Source organism: Rutidosis leptorrhynchoides, chromosome 1 (assembly GCF_046630445.1).
Source record: "Rutidosis leptorrhynchoides isolate AG116_Rl617_1_P2 chromosome 1, CSIRO_AGI_Rlap_v1, whole genome shotgun sequence".
Lineage (NCBI taxonomy): Eukaryota > Viridiplantae > Streptophyta > Magnoliopsida > Asterales > Asteraceae > Rutidosis > Rutidosis leptorrhynchoides.
This window is the reverse complement of record NC_092333.1, coordinates 66,294,344-66,317,398: the sequence shown is the minus strand read 5'-3', so window position 1 is coordinate 66,317,398 and position 23,055 is coordinate 66,294,344. Positions and strand designations below refer to the sequence as shown.

The 23,055-nt window shown below is 36.4% G+C and overlaps 1 protein-coding gene across 1 annotated transcript; it reads left to right on the top strand.

Moving 5' to 3' along the window:
- Window positions 1-2,322: 2,322 nt before the first annotated feature.
- Window positions 2,323-4,503, top strand: LOC139861196 (uncharacterized). Its single transcript, XM_071849506.1, has 3 exons — window positions 2,323-2,448; window positions 3,240-3,425; window positions 4,088-4,503. The coding sequence occupies exons 1-3, from the start codon at window positions 2,383-2,385 to the stop codon at window positions 4,298-4,300; spliced, it is 465 nt and encodes a 154-aa protein (XP_071705607.1). The 5' UTR covers window positions 2,323-2,382; the 3' UTR covers window positions 4,301-4,503.
- Window positions 4,504-23,055: the final 18,552 nt, after the last annotated feature.

The window sequence follows — 23,055 nt, the reverse complement described above, 5'->3', positions numbered from 1 at the left end:
TAATGGTTGTTGTTAAAGAACTCCTTATATTTGAAGCGAGTTAAACAAAACAATCTTGGAGTATGATAGAACACAAATTAAGCGGAAGCAAATTCAAAACATTACAAAATCATACTCTTTCAAGGACCCATTTACAAAATATTTAGCAAATAAAATATAAATCAAACACGAGGAGATTAGATTACAACCTTTGTAGTTCCTTTCGAAGATCCTTGTAGTGAACCCAAAAGAGAGTTACTCTAAACGGTAGGTACTTAAAGTTTCAACCTTGCTCGATCTACACCTTCTAATTCACGAAGCGTTTCTTCTCGGTTTCAAGATCACCAAACCACTTTAAGATATGTCAGTTTTGATACTTGAAGATGGGAGAAAAGCAAATGGAAGAGTTTGAGATGAGATTAGATGAATGCACACTCTACTAGTTGCATTTATGGGTTAAATAAAAAGCAAGCATGCTTTTACTTTTTCCATGTGAGGTGGAGTGTAAGATTGGTTAAACCAAAGGTATCTAGATATAATGTATCTAGTTTACTTACACTTTATTTAATTAATTACTAGTTAAATAATTTTTAACTAATTTATTAAACTATTATCAAATGTTCAATAAAATAATTTCCGATTAGAAGGTAGATCAAACAATTTACGATTGGTCTTTGCGTGTAACCGAATAGGATAAATGGACTTTATATTATTTATTATCATGGACATACCTTCGAAACATATGTACCACTGTCGAACTATTAGCCAATCCGAGAACATTTTCCAACAAACAAACGAGGTAAAACTATGAAGATAGAGAATTTATGTTTATCTCATTTAAAACTTTACTTTTACATGAATTTTAAAAATGCAATTCATAAAAATTAGAGACGATTTTAAAGATTATTTAAATTTAAATTTGTAAAATGTTTCCATCTAAACACTTATTAGAAAAGTATAAAACAACACTAACAAATTAACTAACTTATATTATTTTATTTCTTTCAAAACACTTAATAATAATAAAGTTTAAAACAACACTAACAAATTAACTATTTTATATTATTTGTATTTCTATCAAAAACAAGCAGTGACGAGTTTAGTACTCAGTATATAAGGAGTGTGGTCCTATGATTCCATTAATGTATTTTTTTTATATAGAAAGTACACTTTAAATTGTGTATAACATCACTAAATTAAAGAATAGGATCTCAAGTATTTTGAAAATTTATGAATTTTTCAGATAAACAACCACTAAAGTGTCGTTAAAATAAAATTAGTTTTGAAAAATTTTCTGATGACTCATTAAATTTTCATCGTGGATTCGCAAATGTATGCACGAGTATCCATATTCTTTTATATTTTTAATTAAATTTGATATATAAGGTTAACATATACTCTGCAGTTCTTTTTCTTTGTAGAAAAGAGTTTAACATCCCACAAATGTAGATCTTTAAATAAAAATCAGATGGCTTACAAACAAAATGATATAATAATCTATAGTTAATATTAAAATCATATAATAATTATGTCATTATTAGGCTATTCCTTTATTATGAAAAAATCAAAAAGAAAAAGAAAAAAATATAAGCATGATAAGTGATGTCATTAATCTATATAATTTTGAATTAAAATTAAATCTTATTAATTAATTATTAGTATTAAATCTTATTAGTAATTATTTTAATTATCAGAATTAAATAATTTTGAATTATTATAATTAATTATTTTGAATTGAGTACGAGATGGTATAAAAGCTAGGCAGAAGGAAATCAATTTTAAATTTATATTTTAATTAACATTTTTAAAATAAAATAACAACCAATATTATATCTTATGATTCGATGTAGATTGTTTTAATATGGATTTTAGGTGTTTGATGAAACGTTCAGCTGACGAGTTTCTTAGTCGGACTATGTGGTTTCACAAGTCATTAAACTAAATAACTTTAGCATTTACGTTCACTTAATACTTAAAACATATCAATAAACTGTTTCGCCTAAACAAACTCGTTGTTACACGGGTCTTTTTACTATTGTTTACGTTTTTCTTTCACAACATTTATATATTATATATAAAATAAATTTTATGGCTCGTAAAAAATAAGTTAAATTTAATTTTTTAATTTTTTAATTTGAGTGATAAAAAAATAGTATTAAAATCTAGTAAAGATTGAATTAGCTTTAGATATTGTCGATCACTATCCATACATTCATCCATTCAACTTTGGCCCCAACGGAAAGCGACTGAAACAAGTTGGGACACGCCCAGATCAGATTTCATCCACCCTTTGTTTCCATACCATAATTATAATTATACCCCTAAATTTTCATAAAAAAAAAAAAAAAAAAAAAAAAGTTCCTTTTTTTTATTAATATTCAAAAACATACAAATCGAAACAAGATGGTGGGTCTTTTCTCAAGGTTTTCTATAAGCAGAAACGGTCATCGTCGTTCCCAAACTACACTTGTAAGCTATCAAATAATATTCCATTTTTATTTTATTATATTTTGCTTTTTAATTAATTGATATTTTTATTTTATTGCTTATTTGTGTTGCTTGCTTTTTTATTCCCCTATTGAATTCCCAGTTTGCTTTCTTTTGTTCTTTCCCTGATGGTTGCTGCTTTGTAAGATTGATAGATCTGTTTTTTTTACTTTAATTTGAATAAATTACTGTAGTATGATTTATGTATGGTTGTATACGTTTTTTTTTTAATGAAAAATGGGATTATGATTCGTTTAATAGGGTGTTGAGCTCATGGAAATGTGTAATGACATATTTTAAGGGGTCTTATAGAATAAAAGCGATTATATTTTAAGAATAAGAAAATAATGATAATGATTGAAATTAAAAAAGGATGACAATATGTCACATTATTTTGATTTTGATCTGGAAATGTAACTAAAAATGTTTGCAGTTTTTGTATTGTGACAGACTGACAGTTTTTTAATCATAGTTCTCGTTAGCCGACTTTTGGCTGCTTTCCATTTCATCTAGTTCTTAAGTTTTATCCTGTTGACCCACTTGATATAGTGCAACCCAAATTGACCCTTTACCTATAAATGAGCCAAATTTACAACCAGTAGTTGTAGCTGCAAGCATGTTTATAGTAACTAGAAATAATTTGAAATAATTTAAACAAGTCAATTATGTCACGATGTGTCTTGTTATACTTGAAATAATTTGTTATATACGTTTTTTTTTTTCAATAAGCTATGCTGATATTAACATTTTATCTCTTTATTGGGCTACTTAAGGATGAGAGGGCAGTATTACCACCAGATACAGAAGTTGCAGAATCGGACACGGTTGTTGTAGCCACGGCTACAACTCCGCACGGAATCGAAGTAATAGTCGAGTTCAAGCCCGTTGAACATCCGACCGAACCTTTTGACAATGATCAACCTATTAATTGCCCAATGCCCGAACCTTCAATTCTCAATGTAAGTACAACAATCTATGAACATTTTCATGCTGTTACTTTTTGCTTTAGCATCCCCATTGAATAGACATTCTCTCTTTGTTGCAAAATATATTGAATGTTTCAGAAAACTGTTTGTTCATTAATTTTTTAAATGCACATTAGTTTAGGACTGGGTATTGTTGTATTGTTGTTTTATTAGTTTAGGACTAAACTATGTACTATATAAGACTATGAGTGTTTTCTAATGATTACGGATGGCTAAAGATATAATCTTTGGTTCTAAATTTGACCTAAAAATCAGTTGTTGCATATATTTTGATACATGAGTAGTTGACTTATAAAAATAGAAGAATAGTAGAATACCTACTTTTTTTCGCAACCTAGATTCTCACATCATGTCATTTTGTGGATTTGCGCGCAGAGTTTTAATCATAGAAAACTTTTTCTTACCGTATGAATATAAATATAAACCGTACGCTACTTGCTAGTTTTGGTCACCCAAATATTGCAGATGTTTTTATGGTTAACGTTACGGAAAATGTTAAAGCCAATCTTCATGATCCATTAAATTAAAACTCTATTAAATTCTTGATTTTTTTTTTTTTATGGAGTCTGTTTTCTGCACGTAATTATACGAGTAGTTGGTTTTACAACATTAATACATGTTTGTTCACATAAAAGGACGGAAGAATATGGAAAGAGCGTGCAAGTGCAGGCGTGCAAAGGAGGACGGATTTGTCAATGGTACAGGAAGGAGGTGTGGGCCCACCACAACCCGAGCCACCTGGAACAAAATCTCAACGGAGACCAAACCGAACAATATTGCCATCAATCAGTGCACCTGAACATAACATTCTTAAGCTGTTAGAAGAATGTAATGCCTCTGGGATGTAAGTTTTGATTTCCCAGTTGTTCAAAACTGGGAATCTTTTTTTTGCATAAATTGATATATGTATTTTGGTTCTGTCATTAGTGTCCCTACTCGAGGCATGTTGATTAGTTACACCCTTTGTATTCGTATTTGTATTGTTATGAAAACAGTGTACAATTTTGTATGTATATTTCACAATTTATATGAAAAATTCTCCCTTTTTCTAGTTTCTATGTTAAGAAAGGTTGTAAAACTCGCGACTCGGTGAGATCTCAGCAGGAGGTGTTTGGACTAGGGGAGAACTTGGATGTTGACTAACGTTGACTTTTTAATATAAATATTAAGCATGTTTCTAATTTAAGGTGTTCATGTTTTAGGTTTTAGGTTTTAGGTTTATGTGCTGAAAGTTGGATGAATAAAATTTCATATCATGAGATTTAAACTTTGTGTGGTCAATATGTGAATAAATGAAAGATAGGGAGCTGTACTAGTTTCAAGGACAGTACATCTACCTTTTTTTTTTTTTTTTTTTTGGCAGACATCTTTTAAGACAGCAGATAACGCGGCGTTTGTCTCCTCACCCACGCGTACGTGGCGAGACAAACGCCCCACAAACGTTGGAAATGGGCGGTTGTGGGCGTGGGTGAATGTGAAACACAGGAGGTGAAGGTGACGATGATGATGTGCTGATACTGATTGGATTTAAAATACGAGGAGTATGAGGATGCTAGTAATGATGGTGATGTAAATGTTTTAATTTCAAAGAATTTTTTTCTCCCATGAAACCTGCAAATGTAATTTAGAAGATGAAGATGTGACTTTTGTAATATTTTCATTTTAAACCCTGAAATATGATAGTTGTTATATACCAAAAAACCAAGTTAGCATAATTACAATTTACCCCCTTAATTTATATTATATATTATATGAGTTTATATTGTCAACGATAAATTAATATATATTTTAATTTTAAATATTTTATGAATGTATATTTTATATAAATTTAAGTCTTTTATTTAAAACATAATATCAAAATTAAATGTCACGTCAAAGTAATCGTTTCATACAAATGCTTCCCATTACAACTTCTTCATTCCCCATCATTGTCCCAACAGTACCTATTATCCACTCCACCAGGCCCGGCCCAGAGCAGGTGCAAAGTGTGCAACTGCTCAGGGCCCAATATTTTTAAGGGCCCATTATACCTAGGCTACAGAATACCCATTATTTCTAAACGGCCCAATACGAAACAATACGAAATTAAAATATGGGTGTAAATATTCCATGGCCCAACTGTAATTAGTACTTTAACAGCTAGCAAGTTTTAATTCAAGTTAATTTAAATGGTAAGCAACTTCTGTTGCTCTTCGATGTGGGATAGATATATATATATTTTATGCAAATTAAGATTGTATATGAACGCAATAAAAAATGACTCCTTTGTACAATCCCACTAGCGTATATATTTATATTTATATGTACAACTTCAAATAATAATTTGATTCACTTGTTTCATGGAATGGTAGGAACAAACAATATTTTATTTATTTACTCTTATTTAAAATATTATCTATATTCCACATGTCTCAACAAAGACCGAGTGTATTGGTGATGATAATTTTATATGTATACGTATATGCCTCTGTATCTATGGGTATTATTTAGGTTATATATAGGTTCCCGTGTATATGTTTGTATCTGTTTATGTATGTATGTATCTATGTGTATATATGTATGCTTGTATCTATACTTAGGTATATATACCTATGAATGTCTCTGTATGTATACATGTTTAGGTATAGGTATTTATTCATGCTTATGTGTGTGTGAGAGTGTGTGTGTGTGTATATATATATATATATATATATATATATATATATATATATATATATATATATATATATATATATATATGTAACGACCCGACTTTTTCGACTTGCTTTTGTGCCTTGTATTTTAGCGAAACTGCGTATTTGTGCGTACCGTGTTACTTTATACTCTGCAAACTTGATATACGTGGTTTACTTCCAATTATATGTTAAAACGTGCCTTAGAGTACGTAGGATGCTTAACTTGTCCATTGGATGCTTTATAACCGTTAGTGTTACTTGCCGTTACGGATAAACCACGGACTGCGCGCACGTTTGACTTTTGTCGGAACCGGAATATTTGGACAGCGAAATATTATTTATTATTTTATAATAATAATTACTTGGGCCTTTGGATGCTTAATTTTATTTATTTAATTGCTAAAGCCCAATAGTTAGCCTTGTTGGACTTTCTACCTTGATTGGGCTCAAGCCCACCCTACTCTAGCTAGTGACCCAATTAATTAGCCCAAGTATTATTACTAGTAGCCCATAATAATAAATAAATAAATAAATAAATAAATTATGAGTCATACTAGCATAATGGATAAGGATTATCTATTTGTCACATGAGATTCTAGCATTAGTACACACTTTAGACAACCATTATCCATAAAGCAAAGTGGTGTCCCCCTCCCCCTCCCCCTCCCTCAAAAATCACGGCCACAATGGCCTTGCCATGTCATCAATCCAAGTGAAATTCTTGCTTATAAATACTAGTCATTTACCTCACACTTGATCATTTGGTTTCACACACACTTGTTCTTTCTTTCTTTCCTCTCTAGTTCTTCTTGTAAGTTTTCTTTTCCTTCTTCTTTTCCTTTCAATTTCGTGGTCACCATCATCATAATATGGAGATCAAAGTTCCTTTTAGCTTTGATCTTACTTATATCTTGTTGATTCAAGCATGAATCTTTCAAGAACATGGAAGATTCAAGCTTTCTAGCTTGAATCTTCATATCTTTTGTAGATCTACTTCTTTTATACTTTAATCTTTCTATTTTGTGATAAAGATTCAAACTTTTGTTTGTAATCTTCATGCATCTTCAAGATCCAAGCTTTATGCTTCCAGATCTTCAAGAACAAACAAGATGCAAGCTTTCTAGCTTGAATCTTCATATCTTTTTGTTAGATCTAAGTTCTTTTTGCTTTGATCTTGTTATTTTGTTGAAAAGATTCAAACTTTTGTTTGTAATCTTCATGTATCTTCAAGATCCAAGCTTTATGCTTCAAGATCTTCAAGAACACTTAAAGGTTCAAGCTTTCTAGCTTTGTAACCTTGTAACTTGTGTGAAATGGATCCAAGCTCTCTAGCTTAGGGTTCCATCACCTCTTTTGACTTGGATTGTGCTTATACTTGTTGAATTGATGTAAAGTTTGTAGCTTTAGTTGTTATTGTGAATTGAAATTGTGTTAAGACTAAGGATATGATGCAACCTTGGTTCATCATCCATCTAAGACTCATGAATGAGTTGTGTTCTTACTTGGTCTTAACATATTGTGTATTGATGGTGAATCTTGGTCAAAAGTGATGCTAAACCATCAACGAGTTGTACACTTGAAGCTAAAAGCATCAAGGATGAGAACCGTGATGAGCATCAAGCACCAAGAACCCCACCGGAGCACTTACCTACTGTTTTTCGTATCTGATCAGACCACCTGGGCTACTTTAAAGTTGATTTTCAGTTAGTTCGGTTCGATTAGATGATTTTCTGTTTAGGCCTCGTCTTAATCCGAGTTACGGTTTAGGATTTATGGCCCTCCGATTGTCACTACACCCTATTAACGTTGTGCTGAAATTTCTGACCTACTCGCACTTAAACCGTCGCCACGGTCAAACGAAGACGAGTTAAGTTCTGAAAATTGGTCAGCTGTTAGGGGACTCATATACGGAGCCATGGCCACTGACTATGCGTCTTTTCGATTTACGTAGAAGTCGTAGCACCTGACCGAAGTCAGCTTATTGTTTCTATCTCTATTCTTGTCGAACTTACTTAGCTTTTATGATGATGAATGATGATGATGATGACACTTAAACTTATTTTATGTACTATTAGAATTTATAAAGACAACCTACTGACCTAGTAACCTTTGATTTAGGTTGACGACCTTTCGGACCGACTTACTACTTGCGTACTTTCATTACCGACTTTACCGCTTTTATCACTGTGAGTTATAGCATCCCTTTTTACTTTAACTATTTTGGGACTGAGAATACATGCGCTTTTTACGTTTTACATGTTAGGCACGAGTACTTAAACTTTATATGTGTGTGGGTTATACAACGGCATAAACTTTCCCCTTAGCACGGTAACGTTTAGTCATTGGTTTTTGAACCGGTGAATGCGAATCTTAGATATGGATCCATAGGGTTTGACATCCCCACTCGGGCTAGTCGCGCTAGCATTTAACGGGTGTTTAATACTTCGTGAATATACGCACTCGCCAAGTGTACTTTCAGGGGGTTATAAACGTTAAGTCTAGTTACCGGGTGCCCACGGTTATGCATATACTTTTCATACTGTTTTGATACGCTGTTGCAGCACTGAAATCTCGTGGCCTATCTTACGTTACTATTACAACTTAAACTATAGCTCACCAACATTCGTGTTGACTTTTTAAGCGTGTATTTCTCAGGTTCCTAGAGGTCTATTGCTTTCGCTGTTAGACTTGATGTCATGCTGTTATTGAATTGCTGTTAAGGACCTGCTGTATTAGTTATCCGCTGCATTACTAGAGATGTCTCATTCATGGAACTTTTCTGTTGCATTCGTAGTTTAAGTTAATTTCAAACAATGGCTTTGTAACGACCTTAGGGTCAAATAATTATGTTTATGCTCCTATTCATAGGATGCACGCTATCTTTTGTAAAAACGTTATCTTTTATGAATGCAAACTGGTTTTCAAACAGCATATAGTGTTTGACCTTGTGATGATCCTGTTGTTGATGATCCGTACACGATGGTTTTGTACGGGGCGTCACATTTGGTATCAGAGCATTGATTGTAGGGAATTAGGTTGCATTAGTGAGTCTAGACCGACCCGAGTAGGATTCACTAATAGGACTAATCTACAACTTGCTAGTTTACTTGTTTCTGCGAGACTTACTACATGCTACTGCTTACTTTTACTGCTATTTGATCTTACTGCATACTATTGCTTATCTTCACTGCCATGCGAACTTGTTGTATGCTTACTTCCACTATTGCATGATTACTATATGCTTTCACATGTTATTTCTGTTTAGCACAATTGTTATTGCCATGCTAGGTTGCTATAGTGCCTAATACATGCTTGCTTATGACTTACTGATATGGAAAAGTTATTTTCCTTGTTCAGATGTCGGATATTCCACCTGTCATCATTTTGGTCAGCGACTCAGACTCCTCAGACACTTCACCTGCCACTGTTGCCGACCCTCCGACTCGGTCGACGACACCCTCTAGTGACCTTGGCGCTTCATCCTCCGGAACCAGCAGCCATACACCTGTACTAGTGGTTACCACAGTCAGAGCCCAGGACCCTCTAGAGATTTCAGCTCCAGTTGGCCCGGTACCTCAGGAGCCACAGCCCCGCCCCGGTGGTGTTGTGATTCCCGGGGAATACGGGGATGTTCCGTTCCGTAATGAGCATAACCATTGGTGCCGACGCCTTCCTGATGGACGTGTCATACCAATCCCACCTTTCAGATATCGGATCATGACTACCGGTCGCCGATCGCCGCCACCTCCAGCTGATTCATCATCCGACGACTCATCCACAGACGACACTAGTGACGATGACTCCGACGAGGAGAACCCTGATGATGCACCTGTGCAGCCACCCTCCACCCCGCCGAAGAAGCGGTACCGTTTCGATGGCACTGTTATTCCGGGGATCAACGGAGGACGAGCATTCACTGACGCACATGGCCAGCGTTGTAGGGTTACCGCCCGTAAGCGGGTCGTGCCTTACCCGGCTGATCCGTTCGTGCGTACGCCTTATCGCCGTGCAGCATCTACCTCTGGAGCCGGACCATCTGCACCACCAGCGCCACCTGCACCACCAGCTCCGCCTGCTCTTCCAGCCCCTCCCTCTGTCGAGGAACTGACGAGGGAGGTGGAGATCCTCTGTGCTCGGGTGACTAAGCTCGAGGAGCAGATGTCCCATGTGCTGGACATCCTTTACCCATCATCACCATAGAGCTTTGTAGTAGGTTTCATTTTGTAATCTCGTTGTAGTTCCATGTTTTCCTTATGTAATGTGCGAACTTATGCGAATGTATGCAACTCTTTATTAATTAATGGAACTTTGTATTGTTTAATTCTTGTACAGTATTCTATTTACATTACTGTATGTTGGTTTTCCGGTATTTGTGCCTGGTTGCGTTACTTAATTGGCATGCGTTGTGTTGTTTCCCTGTTTACTATATACCATATTATTGTATGTTGTATGCTGGATTTTGACTTAAGTCAAAACTTTTGTTTCGAAGGGCAATGGCAAACACACGAACAACACCCACATCAACTCAAATTGAGGAAATGATTAATGAACGAGTCGCCGCAGCCTTGGCGGAAATGAACCCTCAAGCTGAACCACCGCCGGTTATCCAACCCGTTCGAAACGGGTGCACCTACAAGGAATTCCAGAGCTTTAAACCACATAACTTCAGCGGAACTGAGGTGTAACGACCCTGGATTTTCCAACGTTTATTTATTAATAATTGTTATTATTAATACTTGTGATAAAACGAATGTATGTTATTACATTTACTTGTTGCCATGATACACCGTACTTGACTTTAATTGCCCGAAACGAGGAGAACATATCTCACGAACATTTGAACATACTTGTCTCTCGATTTGAGGTTAGGGAGTCTGGACTCCGATGTTATGCCGGAAGAATTTGGGTGCCTCTTTATGGAGATCTACGAAACCTGATACTTGATGAAGCACATAAATCGAGATATTCGATTCATCCTGGAGCGGGCAAAATGTACCACGACCTTAAAGAACAGTATTGGTGGCCGAATCTTAAGAAGGACGTTGAGACTTATGTTGGTAAGTGTTTGACTTGCTCGAAGGTTAAAGCCTAGCATCAGAGACCTTCTGGTTTGCTTCAACAACCAGAAATCCCACAATGGAAGTGGGAACAGATAACAATGGATTTCATCACCAAGCTACCAAAGACGGTGGGCGGATACGATACTATTTGGGTTATTGTTGACCGCCTTACCAAATCTGCACACTTCTTAGCGATGAAGGAGACAGATACAATGGAGAGACTTGCTCAACTATACATCAAGGAGGTTGTATCTCGTCATGGTGTACCTTTATCGATCATCTCCAATCGCGATCACCGTTTTGCTTCTAGATTTTGGCGTTCTTTGCAAGAAGCCATGGGAACTCGTCTCGACATGAGTACTGCGTATCATCCACAGACTGATGGACAGAGTGAACGAACGATTCAGACCTTGGAGGACATGTTACATGCATGTGTCATTGATTTTGGAAAGGCTAGGGAAAGACATTTGCCACTCGCCGAATTCTCGTACAACAACAGTTATCACTCTAGCATTAATGCTGCACCTTTTGAAGCATTGTATGGCCGTAAGTGCCGATCTCCTATTTGTTGGGCCGAAGTAGGCGAAAAGCAAATCACTGGACCCGAGGTAGTCCACGAAACGACGGAGAAGATTGCTCAGATCCAAGCTAGACTTAAGACTGCCCGTGATCGTCAAAAGAGTTATGCCGATCTTAAACGTAAAGACTTTGAATTCAACGTTGGTGATCGTGTAATGTTGAAGGTTGCACCTTGGAAAGGTGTGATTCGCTTTGGAAAACATGGAAAGTTGAACCCACGATACATTGGTCCATTTGAAATCTTGGAACGTGTTGGACCCGTTGCTTACCGTTTAGATCTTCCAGCACAATTGAGCTCAGTTCATCCTACCTTCCATGTGACAAACTTGAAGAAGTGTCTTGCTGCACCTGAACTTATCATACCACTTGAGGAACTTACCATTGATGAAAAACTCCACTTTGTGGAGGAACCTGTTGAAATTATGGATCGTGAGATCAAAACTTTGAAATGCAACAAGATTTCGATCGTCCGAGTACGATGGAATGCTAAACGAGGACCTGAGTATACTTGGGAGCGAGAGGATTAAATGATGCAGAAGTATCCTCACCTTTTCCCGACTCCTCCATCTACCTCAGTTTAAATTTCGGGACGAAATTTTCTTTAACAGGTGGGTAATGTAACGACCCTGGATTTTCCAACATTTATTTATTAATAATTGTTATTATTAATACTTGTGATAAAACGAATGTATGTTATTACATTTACTTGTTGCCATGATACACCGTACTTGACTTTAATTGCCCGAAACGTCTTTGTGACACCCGAAACTTTCACGAATAATATTTTTAGAATATTATTTACATTCATGATTAATTTTATTAATCATTTTAATTAACTAAGGTTATTAGTTAGTTACATGGGCTTTAAATGGATTTATTTGTTAATTAATTGAACTTAGGCTTTACTAGTGTAATGGACTCATGATATTGGGCTTATAAGCCCACCCTACCTTCTAAGTGGACTAACTAGCCCACTCTCCCACTTGTAAGTATTATTTGAACATGAACTGGTTGGTTAAGGCATTAGGAATCTAGTTAACTTGTTATCCCCATGCATGCACCTCAAGTAACCACCTTTAAGGACAATCTCATGCTAATAACCATTAAACACTTGCTTTCCCCTCTTTTTTTGAGCAGCTGGCCGTGAGCCTTAGATGGCTTGAAGAGCATTTTGGTTTCATTTTTCATTACTACTTGCTCACTTGTTTACTCTCTCAAAAACACACACTTACTTGCTTCATCTTTTCTCTCTCTTTTTTTCTCTCTTTCTTGTAAGTGACTTGAACAATTTCTCCTTCCTTTTTCCTTGTCCAAAACCGTAGCCTTTGGCTACCAAGATCATCATCATCTTTTGTTACTTGTTGTTTGATTACTTGTTTGTAAATTATTTACTTACTTGTTGTTGTTACATACTAGTTTCAAGAATCAACTCTTTAGTTTGATTCTTCATTTATCTTGTATTTACAAGAACACTCAAGAACATAAACTTACTAGTTTATGTTCTACTTTTAAGAGAATCAAAAGATTGTAAGTTCATATGTTGAAATCATACTTGTAGTTCTTGAAGTAAACTTAAAGTTTACTTTACTTAAAGATCAAACTTTGGTTGAATCTTTAAAAGTATGAACAAACATGAACCTTTTTCTTATTTACTTAGTTTATCTCTTATTATCATGCACTTTAATTTCATGTTTGTTAGTTAAATGGTCAAGTACTACAAGTTAGTCTTGATCTCATTAATCTTGAACTAAAAGTTAACTTGAAAGTTCAAGAACACATAAATAAGTTTTCTTTAACTATAACTTTGTACACTTATGCTTGATCTAGGCTTTTGAGTCTTGGATCTTCAAGATCTAACTAAGAACTATGTTCTACTACTTAAGATCTTGATTTCATAAGTTTACTTCAAGTTTGTAACTTGTTTTTACTTTTAAAGTTCATGTAAGTGTTAGATCTAAGACCTTGATGTAACTTTGGTTCATCAACTTCATACAACTCTTAAGTGAGTTGATCTACATGTTTTAGACTCACACTTGTGTCATAATTGTCAAAACTTAGTTAGTATTACTTTTATATTTCATGCATGTGTTAAATCTAAGACTTTGATGTAACTTTGGTTCATCAAAACACTTGCAACACTTAAGTGAGTTGTGCTTCATGTCTTAGACTTGCACAAGGGTTATGATGGTCCAACCTTGGTAAAGATGATGTAAACACATCAATGAGTTGTACACTTGAAGCTATAGGCATCAAGGATGAGAACCATGATGAACATCAAGCACCAAACCCACCGGAACCCACTAATATTCTGCTTACTGTCTTCTGCCTACTGTTTTGCTATTTCTGTAATAGACCTGTAAACCTGGGCTACTTTAACCTTGATTTTCAGATAGATCTTTTCTAGTAGATAATTTTTCATATAAGACTCGTCTTAATCCGAGTTACGGTTTAGGATTTATGGCCCTCCGATCGTCACTATGTCCTTTTAACGTTGTGCAGAAATTTCTGACCTACTCGCACTTAGACCGTCGCCACGGTCAAAAGAAGATGAGTTTGCTTCTGTAAATTTTACCACACTTAAAGGACTCATATACGGAGCCAAGTCCACTGGTCTCACATTAATTCAGTAAGGGTAGAGGCCGTGGCGACTGACCGATGTCAGCCTTCGTTTTAAACTTCTTTTATAAACGAAACTTACTTTGTACCTTTTGTTTGATGATGATTGATGATGACCTTTATGACCTTAATTACATACATATAAACCTTTTGAGATGACTTACTGACTTAGTACTATTTGACTTAGGTTGAGGACTTCGGACCGATTACTTGCACACCTTTTCCGAACCGACTTTACGACTACATTATCATTGTGAGTTATAGCATTCCCTTTTTACTTTAACTTATTTTGGGAACTGAGAATACATGTGGATTTTATGTTTTACATACTAGGCACGAGTACTTAAACTTATATATGTGTGGGTTATATAACGGTAGAAACATTCCCTTTAGCTCGGTAACGTTTAGTCATTGGTTTTTGAACCGGTGAACGCGAATCTTAGATATGGATCCATAGGGTTTGACATCCCCACTCGGGCTAGTCTCGCTAGCATTTAACGAGTGTTTAATACTTCATATACATACGCACTTGCCAAGTGTACTTTCAGGGGGTATAAACGTTAAGTTAGTTACCAAGTGCCCACGGTTAACATATACTTTATCATACTGTTTTGAAACGCTCTTTGTAGCACCGAAATCTCGTGGCCTACCTTACATTAATGTTATACTTAAACTATAGCTCACCAACCTTTGTGTTGACATTTTAAAGCATGTTTTTCTCAGGTGCTTGAGGTTAGCTTCCGCTGTGTACTAGTCGTGCTGTAGACACCCGCTGCTTAGAGTTGTCATCGCATGAACTACTTTACCTTGCATTCAAACTTTAGTACTTTTGAACTATGAATTGTAACGACCATTGGGGTCACATACACTTATTATTTGCTTCTACTTAGTGAAGCATGCTTTTGGATTGTAAAACATTCGATGTTGGTTTAGACATCACTTTATTTATGAATGCAAACTCTTTTTGAAATCGCATATAGTACTTAACCTTGTAATGATCCTGTTGTTGATGATTCATACACGATGGTTTTGTACGGGGCATCACATTTGGTATCAGAGCATTGGTTGTAGGGAATTAGGTTGCATTAGTGAGTCTAAGACCAACCCGAGTAGGATTCACTAATAGGACTAATCTACAACTTGCTAGTTTACGTGTTTCTGCTGAACTTACTGCATGCTGCTGCTTGCTTTTACTGCTATATGCCGTATGCTACTACATGAATTCACTACTATATGATATCACTTGCTTTCGATTGCATGCTACTTCTGTACGATTCGTTATTATTGCCATGCTACTTATTGTTATACATGATTTAAACTGTTGGCCTAATACGTGCTTGCTTTATGACTTACTGACATGGAAAATTTATTTTTCCTTGTTCAGATGTCGGATGTACCACCTGCTATCGTTTTGGGCAGTTTAGACTCTTCAGATACTCCACCTACCACCGTTGCCGATCCACCAATCCCGATACGCACGAGTGACCCCGGCGCTTCATCTTCCGGGACTAGCAGCCAGCCGCCTGCACCAGTGACTACTATTGACGGACACGCGGACCCTACGGAGAATCCAACTCCGTCTGCTCCCGGATCCTCGGAGTCACAGCCCCGCATCGGTGGTGTTGTGATCCCCGCGGAGTTCGAGGAAGGGCCATTCCGTAACCATATGCGCATGCCGTGCCGACGCGCTCCAGATGGACGTTTAGTGCCAATTCCGCCATTCAGATATAGACAGATGATGGCCGCTCATTGACGACCAGTTCAGCCACCCGTGTCACCACCACATGATTCTGATGATCCTTCATCCGATGACTCCTCTACAGATGACTCCAGTGACTCCGACAAAGAGAACCTTGATGACGTACCTATACAGGCACCCTCCACCCCGCCGAAGAAGCGGTACCGTCCTGATGGCACCGTCATTCCAGGGGTGAATGGAGGTCGTGCTTTCACTGACGCTTTTGGTCGGCGTCGTAGGGTTACTGCCCGTAAGCGGCTTGTGCCGTACCCTGCCGACCCACTCATACGTAAGGCACCTCGTTACGTGCTGACTATTTCTGGAGCCGGGACATCTGCACCCCGTTTCGTGCGGTCTGCACCACCCGCACCACCGACACCACCTGCACCACTCGCACCACCGGCACCACCAACACCGCCTGCTCCACCATCTCCCACTGTCGAGGAATTGACAAGGGAGGTGGAGACCCTTCGAGCTCGAGTAGCTGAGCTTGAGGAGCAGATATCTCAGGTCATGGACATCCTTCACCCACCTTCACCGTAGGACTTTTATATTTAGATTTCATTATGTAATCTAGTCGTAGTTTATTGTATTACTTATGTATTGTACGAACTTATTCGGATGTATGAAACTTATTATTATTATTAATGGAACTTTGCGTTATTTAATTCTTGCACGATGTTCTATTTACATTACTGTACGATGTTTCTGTGGTATTTGTACCTAGATGCGTTATTTAATAACATGTGATGTATTGATTCCATGTTGGTTACTATATACTGTATTATTACTACTTGCATACTGGATTTTGACTTGAGTCAAAAATTTTGTTTAGAACATCATGGCTAACGGTCGATCCACACCTACTGCTGCTCAAATTGAAGAGATGATCCAAGAACGTGTAGCCGCAGCCCTAGCAGAAAGAAACCTCCAAGCTCCACCGTCGGTTATGCCACCGGTTCGAAATGGGTGTACTTACAAGGAATTCTAGAGCTGCAAACCGCATAACTTCAGTGGAACCGAGGGACCGGTTGGTCTCACCAGATGGTTCGAGAAACTTGAATCAGTATTCCGAGTTAGCAACTGTTCGGAGGACAATAAGACCAAGTTTGCTTCGTGCACACTATCTGACGGCGCACTAACGTGGTGGAACACGTTAGCTCAAGCGAAAGGTATCGATGAGGCGTATGCTACGCCATGGGAGGAATTCAAAGCGGCTATGATTGAGGAGTATTGTCCGAGAACCGAAATACAAAAGATGGAAATGGAATTCATGCAGTTAAAGGCCGTTGGGAACGACCTTGATGGTTACAATCGGAGATTTTTGGAACTAGCCCTGATGTGTCCGACAATGGTCACCCCAGAATTCAAACGAATGGAAAGGTACTTTTAGGGACTCCCTAAGAGCATTAATGGAAACGTCACCTCATCCAAGCCACCGAATGTTCCCGAAGCAATGCGCATGGCGCATACCCTCATGAATCAGATTCTCATTGATGAGCCGGAGAAGGCTAAGTTTGAAGCTGGTAGTAGTGAAAAGCGAAAGTGGGATAATAACAACAACAACAACAACAACAACAACAACAACAACAACCACCACAACAACAGGGGGAGAACCTATGATCAGACCCCCGCCAAGAGGCACAACAACGGTGGAAACCCTAACCCCAACAACAACACCAACTCCAACCCGAACTACAAAGGAACCTTACCACAATGCAAACGGTGCTACAAGCACCATACTGGATATTGTAATGTGGTTTGCGAAAAGTGTCAACGGGCTGGGCATATCGGGAAAGACTGCAAGGTCACCACTTTGAATGGGAAGCCGAACCCCACAGGTCCGAGGAAGTGTTACGAATGCGGGCAGACGGGCCATTTCAGAAATGCGTGCCCAAACAAGCGAAAAGACGGCGGACCACCCCGCGCTAGAGCTTTCAATGTTAATGCAAGGGACGCACGCGAAAACCCCGACTTGGTGACAGGTATATTCAAAATCAACAATCTTTTAGCTTCTGTCTTGTTTGATACTGGTGCGGATAGAAGTTATATATGTAGACATTTTTGCGATAAGATTAATTGGTCACTAGTCCCGTTAAAGGAGAGTATGCTTGTCGAGGTCGCCAATGGAAAACTTGAAAAAGTTGACCATATTAGTCGAGGAGCTATTATCAACATAGCTGGTGCAGATTTCGAGATTGATTTGATACCTATCAAACTGGGAAGTTTTGACATGATCGTCGGTATGGATTGGTTGAGCAAGATAAAGGCCGATATTATCTGTGGAGATAAAGCACTTCGTATACCGCAAGGAGATGGTGAGCCACTGATCATCTACGGAGAGAGATGTAACTCGAAGTTGAACCTCATCAGTTGCATAAAAGCGCAAAAGATTATGAAGAAGGGACGTTTTGTTGTCCTAGCACATGTGAAAGCGGTAGTGAAACGACCCGTCCTAATCCATCTGGACGAAGTCATCAACATTTGGTCCCATTGCGATGATCGACTCCAAGTAATTTCCTTAAAATGAGCAAATGCACAGCAGAAGACTTAATTCGTACCTGAGAATAAACATGCTTAAAAGTGTCAACCAAAAGGTTGGTGAGTTCATAGGTTTATCGTATCAATTATTTCAATATATTAATAGACCACAAGATTTCATAATCATAAACATAATACACTCGCAAGTGTATGTAAAGCATTCTAAGTGGTTGAGAACTTGATAACCATACTTAACATTTAATCACGTCGCATATTCCCTTTATTATGAAATCTCACTACACCGTACCAAGTGTAGTCACCGAAACGAAGTACTGTGCAACCGTTGAATACTGGTCGTCCAGTCCGGTTGAGGTTGTCAGGCCCGATAGATCTATCAACAGGATTCGCGTTTACAATACCACATGTAAATAGTAGTTACCAAGCTACAGGGAAGTATGCCAGTTGTACAACTCAACGTAGAATATATTTTTAAGTACTTGTGTCTATTTCGTAAACATTTATAAAAGCAGCGCATGTATTCTCAGCTCAAAAAATATATATTGCAAAAGCAATTAAAAAGGGAGCAAATGAAACTCACCATACTGTATTTTGTAGTAAAAATACATATGACGACATTGAATAAGTGTAGGGTTGGTCTCGGATTCACGAACCTTCAAGCCTTTAAAAATATAAATGCCTCAACCCGGGCTCGAACCCAAGACCTCTCGCTTAGAAACCACACTTCTAACCACTACCCCAACATTTCTTTACTGGATCTATTTGATAGATAAATTATTTTAACTAGATATCGGCCCGTTTGGTAATTGGATTTCGGCCCAACATCACAAAGGTGTTTACAGCCCAATATAAACTCGGCCCAAATGAAAGCCTGGTGGCCCAAGTGATATATCATAACCGTTATAGGCCTACTTAATCTATCTGGTGTCTAATTTACAGTAAACAATTTGGTAGGGTTTGTCTGTCCACAAAATTCAACACGCATCATCACCATCATCCATTTTTAACTTCATGATTATCATCCTCATTCTATACCGTCACTATCTTAACTCGTTATCATCATTTTCTCTATTCGAAATCATCATCATATACATATCATCATTAATTTTAACGCGTACAGTTATCATCATCATAATCCTTCTTCTCGGCCTAGATTTATCTAATCCTAATCACCGTCCATTTTAAAAAGAAACCCCGATTAGCTTATTGAGTCTAACTAATAAAATAATATCATGGCTTAAATAAAACATGGTGGCCTAATAAATATGTCTGTAAAAGTTCGAATGCCCTTCTTTTTAATAATCAAGTGGGCTAAGTGATTTGATAAATGTCTGCCACTAAGAGGTAAAGGTCACTTAAAAGTAATAGCATAATAAGGTAATTAATAAAGGTGGTGGTGGTAATCAACAAATAAAAAAAATAGTAGCAGTAGGTGACGGGTTGTTTTAGTTGAGTTTTAAGGTGATAGAAGGTGATGATTAAAGGTGGTTTCGATTGGTCTGTGGTTTGAGTTGCACGAGAAAACAGTAGCATCCTCATCGTTGTTATTACCGAAATAAAGAAGTATATATATGTGGCCTGTTCGTTGGTGATGGAGGCTGGTACGTGAGTTTATGGTGATTGTTATAGAAGAAGAGGAAGAATACAAATGGTGAGGGTGGTTTAATAGTGGTGTTTGATAGTGAATTTAAACAGAAAAATCGATTAGATGGTGGGTTTGGTTTTCAAGGGTGAAGGTTAAATGGGTGTGGTTTATATATGAAGGTGGTGATCGGTTGTTCTATGGTGGTTGATGGGTTTCACAAGTGAGAAGTGGTGTTTCGAACGGTTGAGTGTAGGTGATCGAAATGATGAAAGTGAGGGTGGTCTGTGGTAGTTTGTTTACACAATTGAGAAGATAGATAGATGGTTCCTGCTTTCTCTTCATCTCAATATATGTAAATATATAGCTGTACTCAATCAATAATACTACTAATTTAATATAGATTGCAAACAAAACGTATCAATCAATTTGCACAGTAATATGCATAGTAACCTCAATCATAATTTCAATTATCAAAGATATTTTCATGATACACTTCCGACACTTGTATCTCGCATGTTATATCGTGGTCCGTTGCTAAACAGTTATGGTATAAAAGTGTTCCTAAAAATCTCAAATATTTAGGTTAAACATATTTAATTATTTCACTCATTACCTATTTGAAACCTGACCAAAAAGGTTCCTCTAAAATTCATTTTAAGTTCCAAGTATTATATACGGAGTATTAAAACTTAGCTCGAGGTATTTAAATATATTTTTAGCAAACTTAAAATTGATAATACTTAATTATGTACCAACGTTTAATTTCAACTTCTCACAGATTCGAGTTTAAACTTGTTTAGTATTGATCATAAAAATTGAGCTGTCATTCTAGCTTGATCCCAACTCAAAATTAAATATTTAAAATTAATCAAATAGATTCTAAATATATTTTTAATAAAGCTAAAATTTATATAACTCTTTTTATTATATCATCAGTCGTTTACATATTAAATTTTATTAATTAAATCTTATATCACAATATGATATATATATATATATATATATATATATATATATATATATATATATATATATATATATATATATATTATATTTATTTTTATATACTTATTTATATCTAAATACAAATAGTCGTTCGTGAATCGTCGGAAATAGTCGAAGGGTAATTGCATATATGAAGCAGTTCAAAATTTTTGAGACTCAACCTAACAGATTTCTCTTATCGTGTCAAGAATATTACATCGTATCAAGAGTTTGGTTTAAAATTAGTCGAAATTTTCCGGGTCGTGACAGTACCTACCCGTTAAAGAAATTTCGTCCCCGAAATTTGATCGAGGTCATCATGGCTAACACTAAAAATGTTTTCATGACGAATAAGAGTTGATGACTAGAGTTTTATCTTTATTGATTAATGATTCGATTATGTGAAGCGTACGAGTGAAGCTATCACAAAAGAGTGAAAAGTTTCGTCTTAACTTTTGACGTAGTCATGGTGGATTTTCGGAACTCAAGGGATTTAAAGAAATCTTCTAATCAGAAAGAAATGTAATAGCACGATTTATTAGCAGTTTGTTGCAATTACGAAAGAACAGAAATATCAAGGAAATATTTCCGTGATATGCTTAGAGATTAAGTAGAATGAAAGAGTTGTGTAACATGACACATGATGACGGTATTGTTTGTGAGTCATCACGTTCCATTAGAAATTTAGCATGACTTACTGTAATATAACCACATTGGCCCGGCGTCATTATATTATACTAACTCATGCTTCAATTCCCAACACTTTTCCAAAAATTCATTCATAATTAATACTTAGATTTTACTGAAGTTTCCAATATAATGGAATACTGAAAACACGAAGAGGTGGATAATTTCGGACAGGAATATTTATGAAAATATCCTCAAAAATATCGAAGATATTTACGATGATATTTTGGAATTTCTAAGATCGAAGGTTGATGAAGAAAAATTTTCCGCAAGATTTTAATATAACTTTGGAGCAAGATATTCTCTAAAGATTTCATCGGATCCAGAATTACCTGGATTCTCTGAATATAAGGTTTGGTCCTTGTAATTGTTCTTTGTTTCCTTCATGGTGTGCTCAATCCGAATTTCAGTAACAAATTTTCTATCGAGCGTTCCTAACACTTCCTTCTCTATCATCAACTTTTGGCCATTAAGACCATCTACAACATGCTGCTTCGTCAGCATTTTCAAGGTTAACGGATCTGGGTCATCGGTTATCAAACCGAGGTGGTTTCAAGAGAATTGTGTTTTTATATGATTAAACGCTGATGATAGTATGGTGGAATATAAAAGGTTCCTCATTAACAATAAAGAGTACGCATATATATCAAGGTTATAATAAGGTTGTTTCGGATGAAAAGTCGGAGTTGATTTGCTGAAGCTGTGACAAAATTTGCTACTTTGAAAGGAATTACCAAGTTATTTTGGGTAATAATAACACTAAAGGAATTAGCACAGCTACGTGTTAAACGTTTACTCATTCTCCGAGAGTTTTTTAGGTGCATAACTATATGCATAAATCTTTCCTTCCGTAGACGAAATGCGGTCGGTTCATTCTCTCAATCGAGGTGTTTTCAAGAATATGAAAGGTTTAAATGTAGATTGTAATCGTCATGATACAAATGAGGTTTAAGATGAAATCAAGTGGCAAACTTGAAGAGTTGTTTAGTTTCATATGTTATAATCAATATTTTAATTCATTTTAATTGTCCAATGTTGGTAGTCCACAGTTGATAGTCCACAGTTAGCAATTCAATAATTTATATATAGTTTAATATATAATTTTCGAATTAATTAATACATATCGTGACCCGTATTCATCTCAGACTCGATCACAACTCAAAGTATATATATTATTTGA

Bases quoted from the DNA above. Each gene is read 5' to 3' on its own strand.
- LOC139861196 (XM_071849506.1), top strand. From the start codon at position 2,383: ATGGTGGGTCTTTTCTCAAGGTTTTCTATAAGCAGAAACGGTCATCGT. The intron at 2,449-3,239 runs GTAAGCTATCAA...GGGCTACTTAAG, and splicing joins GTCGTTCCCAAACTACACTT to GATGAGAGGGCAGTATTACC. The intron at 3,426-4,087 runs GTAAGTACAACA...TTCACATAAAAG, and splicing joins CCGAACCTTCAATTCTCAAT to GACGGAAGAATATGGAAAGA.